The 14,480-nt window shown below is 40.1% G+C and overlaps 1 protein-coding gene across 2 annotated transcripts in view; it reads left to right on the forward strand.

Moving 5' to 3' along the window:
• The window catches only part of LIN9 (lin-9 DREAM MuvB core complex component), a 41,506-nt gene extending 29,496 nt beyond the window's left edge, over positions 1-12,010 (forward strand). For both annotated transcript variants that reach the window (XM_014950512.1, XM_014950513.1), the window contains 5 exons: positions 2,535-2,615; positions 8,015-8,140; positions 8,961-9,143; positions 9,253-9,350; positions 10,599-12,010. In XM_014950512.1, coding sequence (XP_014805998.1) covers positions 2,535-2,615; positions 8,015-8,140; positions 8,961-9,143; positions 9,253-9,350; positions 10,599-10,704 — 594 coding nt within the window. In that variant the 3' untranslated portion in view covers positions 10,705-12,010. The remainder of the gene's footprint in view (positions 1-2,534; positions 2,616-8,014; positions 8,141-8,960; positions 9,144-9,252; positions 9,351-10,598) is intronic.
• Positions 12,011-14,480: the final 2,470 nt, after the last annotated feature.

Genomic DNA, 14,480 nt, shown 5'->3' on the forward strand with positions numbered 1-14,480 from the left:
TACACTGGTGAGTCTTAGTTTTTCTAAATCTTTATATTAATTTCTATGTGTCAACATTTTGGCATCACAGACTGCTTTCTGGTTTTTACTATGGACAAATGTGCCCATTAGGAGAAGAACAACTCAAAAATTAATGTTACGATAGTAAGAATAAAGTCAGCAATAAACAAGTAATAAATAAATAAATAAAAGTCTGTCATGCTTACATGCAATATGTAATGTAACCTTAAATATTTCCTAGGCTATACTGCACGTCAGAATTGATAGATTATATACTAATAAGTATTAAAATTTGGAGGATGCTTTTCCAAGCGCTCAGCTACAGCTCCCGCCACCCCACTTCTTGTTTTGGGGGAAAAAAAATAGATTGGGAAGGAAACAATGTAGGACAAACCAGCTTGATTGCAGGATCGCTCCATGGCCAGTGGAGGGAGTATGTTCATGCAGCATGTCCCGAAAAGGGAATTGGTATCTTCCTGATTGCTGTGGAAAAAGCAATTATCTTCTCAGCTTAAATGCAGGAGGAAAAAATCTAAAATGGATTACTTTTCTTTTTTTTACTATTTTCTGCTTATGAAAATTTTGAAAATATTCCGTAATAAGTTATTTCACACTTTAATTTGAAATGCTCGTGTTCTTATAAATATTCTTTTGACTGAAAAATGAAATCTAAAGTACAAATCTAAAGATACTGGTTGGGTTGTTCCTTCATCTCTTTTAATGTGGAAAAGCATTGTGCTAAATCTAATTTCCAGTTTAATGAGAGCTATAAATTATAACAGTAAATAGGATGAGCTATGCTGAAAACAGACCTGTTAGGCAAGAATTTCTTAAGGAAAATAGGGGTGAACCAAGTTAAAGCATTCGCTGATGATTCTGGCAAATTAAAATGGAAGTCTATTTAATAAAAATGTACCAGTGAGAGAAAGTTGATTGACATCACAGATAGAGTGAAAGGTCAGAGTTTCTTGTAGAAGGAATCAGATCATCTTGACCATTGGAGTATACCTGGAAATTGGATGAATAGAATATAAAATCCAAGCTCCTGAACTGGAGAAGGAGGGCCCTGTGCCCTTGAATGTTTGGATGTCAAAGTAGAGGTTAAGTACCAAATATCTTGCGAGTTTGGGGGCCAAATAATATATTCTGCATTAAGTTGGGGACTTACCAGCTTCGTGAAGGAGAAGAACTTGGACACTTATAAGATGCATCTGGCAAAGTATTTGTCGTAGAAAGAGAGAAGTCTTGATGCCGTTTTACGGGTCTAGTTTACAAGTCTGTCATTTGAAATACTGGCTCAGATTTCCCTTTGCTCGTGGTCAGGAAAGATGACAGTGAATGGAAAAAAAGATACAGAAAGGGCCACAAAAGTGTAGGAGATGGAGAGCCTTTTATGAGAGAGGAGAGTTGAAAAGGCTTGGGTCTAGTGAAAGAACAGTGGGAGAGATGGATAGCCTTTTATGAGAGAGGAGAGTGGAAAGGCTTGGGTCTAGTGAAAGAACAGTGGGGAAGAAATGTTTTTACTGTCTCTGAATAAACAGAGATAAATATGAGGAGGGAGAGCCTATATTGAGCTGAAAAACAGCTTTAGCAGAACAAATTACTATGAAGTGAACAAGAATGCATTTGACATGGAAATTGCAAGAAGATTCATAATTAGCTGAACAATTTTCCGTTAGGTTTTGTAAGGGCAAGAGACCTGTCTGTGCTAAGGCTGAACTTGAAAAATCAACAGAGGGGATTATATATACGCAGATGTATGTTGGCCTGGGATTTCTCCCAGTCCAGTGTTCCACAACTAGGATGCAGTTAAGCCCTTTGCAATTTATAAAACCTGAAATCTTGGGCTGTTTCCCTCAGTAATAAAACTGTTGCTGGTTGTAGCAGAGCCAGGATTTCTCTCAGGGCCTTATAGAGCATGAATAGTTTTAGCAGTGATGTGTGTGTTGAGAGCACTCCCAGTGATTTCCACTTCAACCTGCCGGGTCCCGAGAGCAGCAGGAACAGGGTATTCCTGTTATAAACGAGGGAAATGGAAAGCCTAGAGTTGTTCTGTATAAAATAGATCCAATCTCTGTACCAGGTTTTACTGCAGGTGTGTACACAAAGGGCTGGTGCTCGGTTGAGGGCACGGCTGAGAACTGTGTGAAAAAAAGGTATTGGGAGGTGAGTGATATTAATTGTAGTACATGATGATACCCTTGGTTTTCCTTCAGGCTGCAAAAAAAAAGGAAGATTCTTAATTCTTCAGGCTGTAGCTGGCCATAAATTATATTAGTCTTTCTATAGGGAATTTCAGCTGATGGATTTTTAGTGTTCTCCAATCTAAGCCACTTGAAAATGCTTTAAAAATCTCCAGAAAATCCATCATTTAATTTTAATTAATTTTTATTTCTGCATCTTAACTTGATGAACAACTGGGAAATGTATTTTAAAATGATGAAAGAAATGGACATTTTATTATCTCGAATTTCTGTGGCATTTCAAAACTGCTTAAGGACCCATTCATTCTAAAAATAGTTCTTTTGTTTTAGACCAGGTTATCGAAAATCCTTATGATCAAGAAGGAACACATCAAACAATTGAGAGAGATGAATACAGAAGCAGAAAAGCTGGTGAGAATGTTCTCTTTTCAGTTCTTAAAGCAGGATATGCTTTAACAGCTAATGCAAATAGACACAATTAAAACTAGAGTCTAGATAAAATCTGTATTTTATATACTTTCTATAATGTGAAATTTTATTTTTTTAAAGAAAAGACAGGTCAGTTGTTTCAAATATTTTCCTTTGAAAGCATTATGCTTTGGAAACTGATTAATGTTAACATTGGAACAGCATATGTTGGTTGAGAAGTAAGGAAGTACTATGTACTTTGGGAATCTTGACTACAAGTTGATATGGTAAGACATTCATCATCATTTTATTTTGAGGATGGTAGTTACTTATTTCTTTAGCTTTCTGTCTAAAACAATAGCTCAGTTCTGAGATTTTCTATATAAATCTCTGAGTGCTCTTGACCAGCATTTAAAATTACAATACCAGAGCAGCTACAGCATAATTAGCAGCAGCGGAATAGTTTTTCTTGCTAGACTTTATCTAATCATCAGTCAGTAAATCAAAATGATAAGAATGTCTCTTCTGCCACCCATGGCTGTCAATCAGCTTGAAAGTGGAAAGCTCTCAGTCTCAACATTCTGCTAACGTCCATTCAGACAGAGGGCTAGAGGTTTGTGGAGAGAAAGAGGTGTCCTTTTTATTTCTTGAAACTAAAAATACTATTTTTTTTTCATGCAAAGTATTTGAATGTTGAAGGATTTGATTTATTGTGGGAAGATTTCCCTCCTTGTCCCTTCAGTGATGATGTGCACATGTATATTCTGATATTCTGCTTCCTACTTCCCCACCCCTATGTCTCTGTAAGAGATGCTGCTCTTCTAAAGCTTGTTATCATTTCAGTTACTACATTATTTTTTTCCTGTGCATCAAATGTTTTGTCTTTTAATTTTGCATATTAAAAATTAAAATAGATGCCAAAAGAAGCAAGATTAAAAAAAATACCACTGCAACCTGTAGTTCTGGTATTGAAAAACTGCCAACTATTCTTAAAACAAACTAAAAAACTTTTGGGTTTTACTGAGATATTAGTACTTTTGCATAAATAAGGAAATCCTTAGGAATGAGAGTAGCCTTCCTCTGACAAGAGTACAGATATTAACATGGCAGTCAGCTACTAAGTCATAAATTAACTGTATTGTGGAATAAGAATATTGAGGAAAACAATAAGATTGAAAGAGCAAAAAAGCAACAGGGCAGAAGAGGTTGTAGAACATTAAGTTTGATCTATTTTAGCTCAGTTGTTAAGCCTAGATAAGGACTTCAAGATTTTTGAAATTCTTCCCTTGTGCAGTTTCCTTTGTAAAGCAGCAATTGTAGAGCAACCTCCATTACTGTTCAGGGCTGTCCTGATATAAATAGAGGACGTGATACCTTTCTCTTGGGCCTCACTCTTAGCCCTGTCTCCTAATCCTCTCTGTCCCATCCACATTTGTGCTGCTGAGTATATATTGTTTCTCCTTTAAATGTTTTTTCTTTGAACGAGAATCTTCTTCTGGCACCAATCCACTTGAATATCAGTAACATACCTAAACATGAATAAAATAGAATCCTTTGAGTTCATTGTGGTACAGCTTAATTGTCAGACTTGATAATAATTCATAGAATTGTGATTTGATAAGAGAGTAACACCACTCTTTGGTTTAAAGCAATCCTTTTATGGAGACTATTTTTAATGACTGATCCAATATAGAAATAAATGGAACTGACCCAAATCAGAACTGGTGCTGAATGTAGTCCATTAATAACTGGCAATAATAATAAAATTACATGAGGCGGGGAATTCCTTCAGAGGAGCTATTAATACATGCAACTGCACATTTTCTATTTCATTTTTCTGAAAGGACAGCTTATTAATAGTTAAGCATCTTGACATCACTACTAATCTTGGTTACAGGCTATAAACAAGTTATTGTGTACATAAAACAGTGAATGCTTTTCTGATACCCATTTGGATAAACAAATCTCAATAAAAAGGGTGACTAGTTCCTTTTTTCACCTGACTTATGATAAAGACAAGGTAAAGGTGATGCTGATCGATCTCTACTAATCAAGTTATTGTGTATGTAAAACAGTGAACACTTTTCTGATACCCATCGGGATAAACAAATCTCAATAAAAAGGGTGACTAGTTCCTTTTTTCACCTGACTTATGATAAAGACAAGGTAAAGGTGATGCTGATCGATCCAGAGAAACATGTAGATGTTTAATGATGGAGATGTTTATCTGCTTCCATCTACTAAAAGCCATCCATCTTTTGTCTGCCAGTTCAGGTCTTTGTACAGCGTTTCCAGCTCTCAGTGCTCCTGGGTCAGAAATAGTGCTGGTGCTGAGAAATATTTCTTTCATCCTCACTGACATAGAACACCCTTAGCCTTTCCTCTCTGATGATGTTAGTTAAAAGCCCTATTAATTTGGTATTCGGGCTTGTAAATCCCTAGGAATCATTTCAGTGATTAAGTTTAATGGGGAACTTACAACTGAACTGATAACTGAAACATCAGTTTTGAGATTTTGACCTGGACCCTCCTGATGAAGGCTCTTGGCTTTGCAATTTGCTTCATCTTTTGGTGTGACATCTATGCCTACAGGTTTGATTGTATGAGGTACCTGTATCTTAAACTTGTGGCTGAAAAGCAGTGGAAATGCATCTGACTTACCTTGCAGGAGGCTCTTTAGAGTCATAGGATCATTTTGGTTGAAAGGGACCTTTAAGATCATCAAGTCCAACCATTAACCTGGCACTGCCAAGTTACCACTAAACCACGTCCCTCAGCACCACAACTACACATCTTTTAAATCCCTCCAGGGATGGTGACTCAACCACTTCCCTGGGCAGCCTGTTCCAATGTTTGATAACCCTTTCAGTGAAGAAATTTTCCCCAATATTCATCCTAAACCTCCCCCAGTGCAATGTGGGGCTGTTTCCTCTTGTCCTGTCATCTGTTCCTTGGGAGAAGAGACCACCCCCCACCTCTCTACAACCTCCTTTCAGGTAGTTGTAGAGAGTGAGAAGGTCTCCCCTCTGCCTCCTTTTTTTTTCATGTTCACAATTTTTTATATTTTACAATATATTGTATGTTTTGTTTCAGTTTCATAAATACTGTCCAAACAGTGTCAAGACACAGTTGGAAAACAGAAAAAAAATACCGTACTCTGGTATTTATTTTTTGTGGGAAACTCTGCTTACCCTAAATACTTATATTACCAAACATAAGCTTTAGTAACCATATTTTTTTGGCAGAACTGTTAGCTGTAACAGAAGGTAGGTAGCCCTGAGTTATCCTTGGGTTACCGCTAACTTACTAGAGAGCGAATCATTTCAGTGATTAAGTTTAATGGGGAACTTACAACTGAACTGATAACTGAAACCTCGATTTTGAGATTTTGACCTGGATCCTCCTGATGAAGGCTCTTGGCTTTGCAATTTGCTTCATCTTTTGGTGTGACATCTATGCCTACAGGTTTGATTGTATGAGGTACCTGTATCTCAAACTTGTGGCTGAAAAGCAGTGGAAATGCATCTGACTTACCTTGCAGGAGGCTCTTTAGAGTCATAGGATCATTTTGGTTGAAAGGGACCTTTAAGATCATCAAGTCCAACCATTAACCTGGCACTGCCAAGTTACCACTAAACCACGTCCCTCAGCACCACAACTACACATCTTTTAAATCCCTCCAGGGATGGTGACTCAACCACTTCCCTGGGCAGCCTGTTCCAATGTTTGATAACCCTTTCAGTGAAGAAATTTTCCCCAATATTCATCCTAAACCTCCCCCAGTGCAATGTGGGGCTGTTTCCTCTTGTCCTGTCATCTGTTCCTTGGGAGAAGAGACCACCCCCCACCTCTCTACAACCTCCTTTCAGGTAGTTGTAGAGAGTGAGAAGGTCTCCCCTCTGCCTCCTTTTTTTTTCATGTTCACAATTTTTTATATTTTACAATATATTGTATGTTTTGTTTCAGTTTCATAAATACTGTCCAAACAGTGTCAAGACACAGTTGGAAAACAGAAAAAAAATACCGTACTCTGGTATTTATTTTTTGTGGGAAACTCTGCTTACCCTAAATACTTATATTACCAAACATAAGCTTTAGTAACCATATTTTTTTGGCAGAACTGTTAGCTGTAACAGAAGGTAGGTAGCCCTGAGTTATCCTTGGGTGACCACTAACTTACTAGAGAGCTGTGCCTCCCGTCCTGCAGCTGAGGTGGTCATGGTCATATTGTCCCCTACTGTCCTCCAACAGTAGAGAGAAGCCATCCCCAGCTACTGGAGAAATAAGCAGGTCAGACCACTCTTGTCTTCTGTAGCATTCACCACTCCAGGCTATTCTAAGGCTTTAGGAAGAGGATAAATTTTTTTCATGTTCACAATTTTTTATATTTTACAATATATTGTATGTTTTGTTTCAGTTTCATAAATACTGTCCAAACAGTGTCAAGACACAGTTGGAAAACAGAAAAAAAATACCGTACTCTGGTATTTATTTTTTGTGGGAAACTCTGCTTACCCTAAATACTTATATTACCAAACATAAGCTTTAGTAACCATATTTTTTTGGCAGAACTGTTAGCTGTAACAGAAGGTAGGTAGCCCTGAGTTATCCTTGGGTGACCACTAACTTACTAGAGAGCTGTGCCTCCCGTCCTGCAGCTGAGGTGGTCATGGTCATATTGTCCCCTACTGTCCTCCAACAGTAGAGAGAAGCCATCCCCAGCTACTGGAGAAATAAACAGGTCAGACCACTCTTGTCTTCTGTAGCATTCACCACTCCAGACTATCCTAAGGCTTTAGGAAGAGGATAAAAGCACGGTAGTTATTGCACAGTTGTCAGTTTTAAGCAGCAATAGTAGGTTTTGACATTTTGTGTGTTGTCATTTTTCTATTAAACTCTGGGATTTCAAATATTCCAGTGTTATTTGGAAGTGAAAATTCCTCTTGCCGAATTCAAAAGATACGTAGGTACAGCATTGCATTAACTTGTAGCCCTGAGTTATCCTTGGGTTACCGCTAACTTACTAGAGAGCTGTGCCTCCCGTCCTGCAGCTGAGGTGGTCATGGTCATATTGTCCCCTACTGTCCTCCAACAGTAGAGAGAAGCCATCCCCAGCTACTGGAGAAATAAGCAGGTCAGACCACTCTTGTCTTCTGTAGCATTCACCACTCCAGGCTATTCTAAGGCTTTAGGAAGAGGATAAAAGCACAGTAGTTACTGCACAGTTCTGTTTTAAACAGCAATAGTAGGTTATGACATTTTATATGTTGTCATTTTTCTATTAAACTCTGGGATTTCAAATATTCCAGTGTTATTTGGAAGTGAAAATTCCTCTTGCCGAATTCAAAAGATACGTAGGTACAGCATTGCATTAACTTTAATGTGCTTTGTCTTTTCTGCAGAAATCCTATTCCATGCCAATAGGCATTGAGTTTCAGAGGAGATACGCAACTATTGTTCTAGATCTAGAACAACTAAACAAAGATCTAAATAAAGTTTTGCATAAAGTTCAACAGTATTGTTATGAGGTAAGATTTTGGTGGAATCTGTATGTACTTGTTGGTTTTGCTTAACCTAAATACAAAAAAACACAGAAATTCCTGGGAATAGGGCCTTAGGGTGGGGTCACTTTGAAATTAAACTAGTGACAGCTATATTGGGTTCCTTCTCTCTCTCTTTCTCTGTCTGTCTCTGGTTCTTTTACCAGTTTTGAAATAGTCCCCTGTGTTATTTTCAAGTGAAAATTCCTCTTGCCAAGTTTAAAAAGATACGTAGGTACAGCATTGCATTAACTTTAATGTGCTTTGTCTTTTCTGCAGAAATCCTATTCCATGCCAATAGGCATTGAGTTTCAGAGGAGATACGCAACTATTGTTCTAGATCTAGAACAACTAAACAAAGATCTAAATAAAGTTTTGCATAAAGTTCAACAGTATTGTTATGAGGTAAGATTTTGGTGGAATCTGTATGTACTTGTTGGTTTTGCTTAACCTAAATACAAAAAAATACAGAAATTCCTGGGAACAGGGCATAGGGTGGGGTCACTTTGAAATTAAACTAGTGGCAGCTATATTGGGTTCCTTCTCTCTCTCTCTGTCCCTACCTCTGTCTGCCTCTGGTTCTTTTACCAGTTTTGAAATAGTCATAGAATCATAGAATTGCCTGGGTTGGAAGGGACCTTTCAGATCATCTTGTCCAACCATCAACCCAACACTGACAAAAACCATGATTAAACCATTCAGTAACTCATGCAGGTCCATAAATGAAGAAAAAACCCCCCTTTTTCACACATACACTAAACACAAAGGAGATCTTTGGTCTTCATCTCTTGTCTTGATATCTCCTCAGCTTGCTCCTGACCAAGGCCTCCAGCCTGCAGACCAACCCACAGATCTGAGGCGCCGGTGTGAGGAGGAGGCTCAGGAGATCGTCAGGCAAGCAAATTCCTCAACAACAGGACAGGTTTGCGTTGAAAGTGAAAATTTAACTACTCTTATCGCCAGGCTTACAGCAATATTACTGCAGATCAAGGTAAAACGTTCACAAAAATGCAGCTTTTCACATAAAACATACTGTATTAAGGTTCCATCAGTTCCTTTGTGCTGAACTGTAAGAACATTTTTTGTTTCTTCTCCTACAGTGTCTAGCGGAAGGAGGTGACCTGAATTCCTTCGAATTTAAATCACTAACAGATTCATTAAATGACATTAAGAATTCAATAGACTCGTCAAATATCAGGTATTACATTTTGAATATTTAATTCTTAATTACACATTTTGTGCCAGCAGGCAATTCTTATGGTATTTTAGAGGTGAACATTGATTATAATTAAGGTTTTTAATCTGGTAACTTATAGGAATGGTCCCATTTAACAAGGGGCCTTCTTAAAGGGAGTGTGAAATTATCAGTTTTCTGATTGACCCTATCAGTGAAGTAACCTGATTTAAAAAAAAAAAAAAAAGAAAAAAAAGTGTTGAGGCAGCAACAACTAGAGTATCTTGCTCTTCAGTCATTTATGACAACAAGTAAGTTATTTTGGAGCATTTTCAGACTTTGAAATCCCACTAGTAAACCACGTAACAGTACAATTTCAGTATATTTTTTTTGTGTAGTTACTCAACCTCTTGTTTGTAAATATCTAAAGCTGGCATAGGAGACAATTACAGCTTCTGCCCAGCTTCCATCGGTGATATCTGAAACCTAGAACCAGAAGAACGGCCACGTTGTGCCAGATCAAAGGCCCATCTCCTCTAGATGGGCCATTTTTCAGCAGTTGTCACCAGCAGGTGCCCCATGAAGCTTTACAGAAATAGCAAGAATGTGGTGACAGCAAGAGCACAGTGATATCTGCCTGGAGTACAATGTAGCTTCTGACAATTTGTGATCAGGATATTTTTTTTTTTTTAATAATTATAATGCTGCTAAATTGCATCATTTAGAAAATATACCAAAATGCGTAATATTTCCTTATACTCTCCATACTCATATTGCTACATAATAACGAGAGGCTGCACACTTTTTATTTTTCAAAGATAGTAGGATGGCCTTTTGATTTAAAAATAATTCTTTTTCATTTGTAGAAACAAAAATTAAATCCCAAACATTAGTGAAACTTCTCTATAATCAATACTACAAATCGCATGTTGGAAAGGATTCAACTAAGGGTCGATGTAGATGTACACTGCGAAGAAGGCAATGGTCTTTCCATTTCACTGTACTTATTTTGAGCATTTTCACATCTCTTCATCATGTTTTTATTTCATTAACTCTGGTCATGTCAAAGCACCCGAGTCAGGAACTCTTGATTTCTTGCAGCTCTTCATGTGAGTGCTATTTTCACATAATCCAATTGCATTGGTGTGTGTCACTCTCTGAATTTCTGTATTGGCCATGTTCATACCTTGACTTTCACTGTAGAAATATTCCAATGTGACTTTTAAATATGGTGTTTAATGTTTTCTCCTTTTTCTTCTTTTCTTTTGGTAGCTGTTTTCAGAATAACGTCGAGATCCACGTTGCACATATTCAGAGTGGCCTGAGCCAGATGGGGAATTTACATGCTTTTGCAGCCAATAACACCAACAGAGACTGAACCTTTTCTTCCGAGTGTACAGCAAGTAGTTCCAGAAAATCCTCTTCCTTTCTATAGGCTTCACCAAATATCCTAACTGCCAGAAGACAAGGAAACCTCTCAGAAAGGACCCTCTTAAATATATTCTATCCGCTTCTTAAGAAAACCAGCATTACTGGCCAGCGTTACGTTAGATTTCTCTGTTTGTTATTCACACACGGTAGTTTTGCTAACTGGTAACCTCTTAGTAATTGCATTTATTATAATTAACTTGAAAAACATAGCTTCCTATAATTTGAACTTTAGTTTTTAAAAATTCAGACGAGTTCCGCACGCCTCCTGCTGCCGTCTCCGCGGGTACCTTAGCAGTGGTTTGAAGAAGAAGTGCCCCAGTAGCCACGTGGGCAAGTCTTTGTTGGGTCAAGGTGGGCTACTGGGTGGGGATGGAGAGAGGTGCCCTTTCAGCCTCCCAACAGCAGTGGTGGCAACGCAGGCAGAGCCTTCCTCGTCTGAAGAAGCAGCGGCAGCAGCAGGATACGGACGGCAGAGAGAAGCTGGAAACTGGAGGATGTCGGGCAGGTCCATCCATCAGTCAATGCCTGGTTGGAACTTTTAATTTATCGTAACTTATAGAAGGAGTCTAATGAAGGAATAGAAAACCGTAACTGGTGACTTTCCAGAGAGAGCTTGGTTATGGCTTTTTTCCCTTCGCGCGGGGCAAAAGAAGTGCTTTAGTTGGTATTTTATATAAATGACTGGTTAAACGTATCGTTTTTCCAAATTTTTTGTTTGTTTTGCACAACTTTTAAATTAGATGACTGGTTATCCCAACAATACCCACCGTATATAAATATGAAGATTTTTATAATTAAAAGGTAACCAGTGAGGTAAACAGCAAGAATAAAGAGTGACAACCTGCCTACGAGTACCTTTGGGAATGTTTAATCTTGTACAAAGTGTGTATTGGTTTGTTTAAATAGTCTTGTAAAGCTTCTGTGTAACGGATTGTTTCCAGATATGGATTTTCAGAGATAGCTGTAGAGATGTTTTTGATTCTTTTAGATGCCTCATTAAATGAGGCCTTTTATATGTTAATGTATAAAGAATATGTAAACAGGATTATTTTCAATTTTAAAATTTTGTATAGTTTAAAGATGCTTCTGTATTCTGTGTTGGTATTGTGCCACTGCAAAACTTTAGTGCAGAGTTTATATTTAGCTAAACTTGTTCTGTTAATTAAGAGAAATGCATAAATCTTTTATTCTCAATGAAATTTGTAACTCTGAATAAATTGACCTATGAGAGTTGATATATTTCACAAAAACGCAAACTTTTTTGCAGATGGTCTCAGGTCTTTTTTTTTTTTTTACCGGAAGTTAATTTAATTGCTGAAAACTCAATGTTATGAGGATGAAGTGAATAGCGGGTTTAAAATGCATTTAGAAACTTTACATGGGATATTATGAAATGATGCAAAATGCTGACTTTGCTGAGTTATGCAGGGAAATGTACACCTGGTAACACCATAGAACGTTGTAGCTGTCCCTGCAATTGCTTTTGTAGTTACGTCTCCCATTATTTTGTGGTGTTACCATCTATTTTAAAGAAGACAGAAAGGTCCTTCATTTAAGCAGAGGGAGGTGCCAAGGCCTGACTTAGGGGGTTGGTCTGAGGGTAACGAACACCATCCATGGGGAACTCAGGAGAAAGGAACTTCCTTTCTCCTTACTCTCACCCGTCCTTGTGGATTCTTAAATGTGCTCTTTCCGACACACTTTGTGTTGGAGTGAGGGTTTTGGTCGTGGTGGGGTAACATAACCTCATTTTGTGGCAACAGTATCCACGTGCTTTCACGTGTCGTTTGGCCAACGCAGGTAGGCAACGGGAATATGCACCCTGCTTCTCAAGGGCTGCATTTCCCCTCGACTGGGGGTGTGTTGGGTCAGAGTTGATGCAGAACTCACCACCACAACTACCGTAACTTTGGTCTGCAGGAGGAGAACAAGTCAGTTTGGTTTCTTGTGGTCAGTAAACTTGAATTCACCCTGCCCCCCCTGAAATTGTCTCATTTTCTGTCTCCTGCTGCAAGTCCTTCTCTTGGGGGTCCTTCCTGATCCCTGACATAACAGCCCCTTGGGCACCCACTCCACCTGGGCAAAGGCACCTGATGTTGGTTGGTTGGTTGGTTTTTCCCTTCATGGTTTGTTGTTTTGTTTTGTTTTTTTTTTTTTCAAGGACAGCTCTGGTTTTTTGGAGGGAGGATATCAATCTGCAATCCTGCGATGCTTCTTCCCCTTATGAGCTTGCAGCTCAACCATGGCTCAGCTGTCCCAGACCCTGGACAGGTATGTTATGTTATGTTATGTTATGTTATGGGGTGACACCGAGGGATTTGGGGCGTGATTTCCCCATAGAGGGCATTTCTGCCACCAGGACACGGGTCATCTTCTGTGTTGCTGAGTCCTCAGAGCCTCATGGCACTCAGGTGTCCTTCCCTAACTGGAGTCTTACAGCTTGCTCTGAAGGGCAGCTTTGCAGGCAGGAAGAACTGGCCTTTATCCTCAAAATACTATATAGTAATGTATCTTCCCTTAATAAACCCAGTTACAGGAGAGGCTTATTACTAATTTTGGTGTTCTTGGTGCAAAGCTGTTCAGCCCATCACGTAACCAGCCTCTGTGTAGTCCCTGCTATTCAAACCAAAAGCTAACGTGCCTTTACAGTGTACACAAAATATTGCTAATTTTCTTTAAGTTTAACATTAACCTTGGTTTAAGTGGCAGAGCTGAGGCTTCGGTCAAAGCGAGACAACGATCTGAGGGTTTGGGGTTTTATTACTTAGGCCATAAATTTGCATTTTTCGTTCAGGGATACGGGGTGGGTGGTTGTTGAGAGCAGACTGAAAGCAAATACAGATGGAGAGGGGTTTAAGGCAGGTTTTTGTAACCCATCCTCCAGGTCTCTGGCTCGCACCCGAACCGCACCCCTGGCTCTCCAGGCCCTGGGAAGAGGAACCACGGGGGTATCTCCCACCGCTGTGCCCTCCCCTGCTTCAGCCAAGGTAAGAAACCCCCTCCCTGCCCCAGGCACACACACAAAATACAGCAAAAAATGTAAACCTTTATTCGTATTTTTTTTCCCCCGACAGACCAGCTCCCCCCCCCCCTTCTACTTTTTTAAGACCGTCCCCCATCCCCAAAACACAGCGAACTGGGTTAACTTTTTGGCTAAAGGAGGCTAAATAGAAATACCAAAAGGCACTAGTGGAAATCTTTAAATACAGTCTAAAAAGATGCCATTAGCTGTCGGAGCTGGCCCGTATCTTTCCTTAAATAAATAGGTAAAAATCAGTTACTACCGGATAAAGTGCAAGAGCGGCGGAGCAGAGGGTGCGGTGGCGGGTGCGGGACTGTCCCCCCGGCGCGGTGCGGGTGCCGGTCCCGGGGCTCAGAGGGCTCGGAAGGCTCCCAGGGCGTTCTCCTCCCACTCCGAGCCCGACTCCGAGTAGCCGCTGGTGTCCTCGGCGTCCGAGACGGGCGAGTACTGCCCGCAGAAGGCGAGGGCGGGCGGGTAACGGGGCGGCCCCGGCAAGGAGGCGGCTTCTGCCGGGCCCGGCGGGAAGCCCTCGAAGCCGGGGCCGGGGGGGAAGGAGGAGGAGGCGGCGGCGGCCGGCGGCCACTCGTAGGAGGCCGAGCCCTCCTCCTTCACGGAGAGGGCGCAGCGGGGCGGCTCCGGGGGGCGCAGGGCGGGGAAGCGGGGCGGCCGCGGGTAGCCCGGCGGTGGGACGGCGGGGCCGG

This window comes from Calidris pugnax, unplaced genomic scaffold, assembly GCF_001431845.1.
Source record: "Calidris pugnax isolate Ruff unplaced genomic scaffold, ASM143184v1 scaffold24, whole genome shotgun sequence".
NCBI lineage: Eukaryota > Metazoa > Chordata > Aves > Charadriiformes > Scolopacidae > Calidris > Calidris pugnax.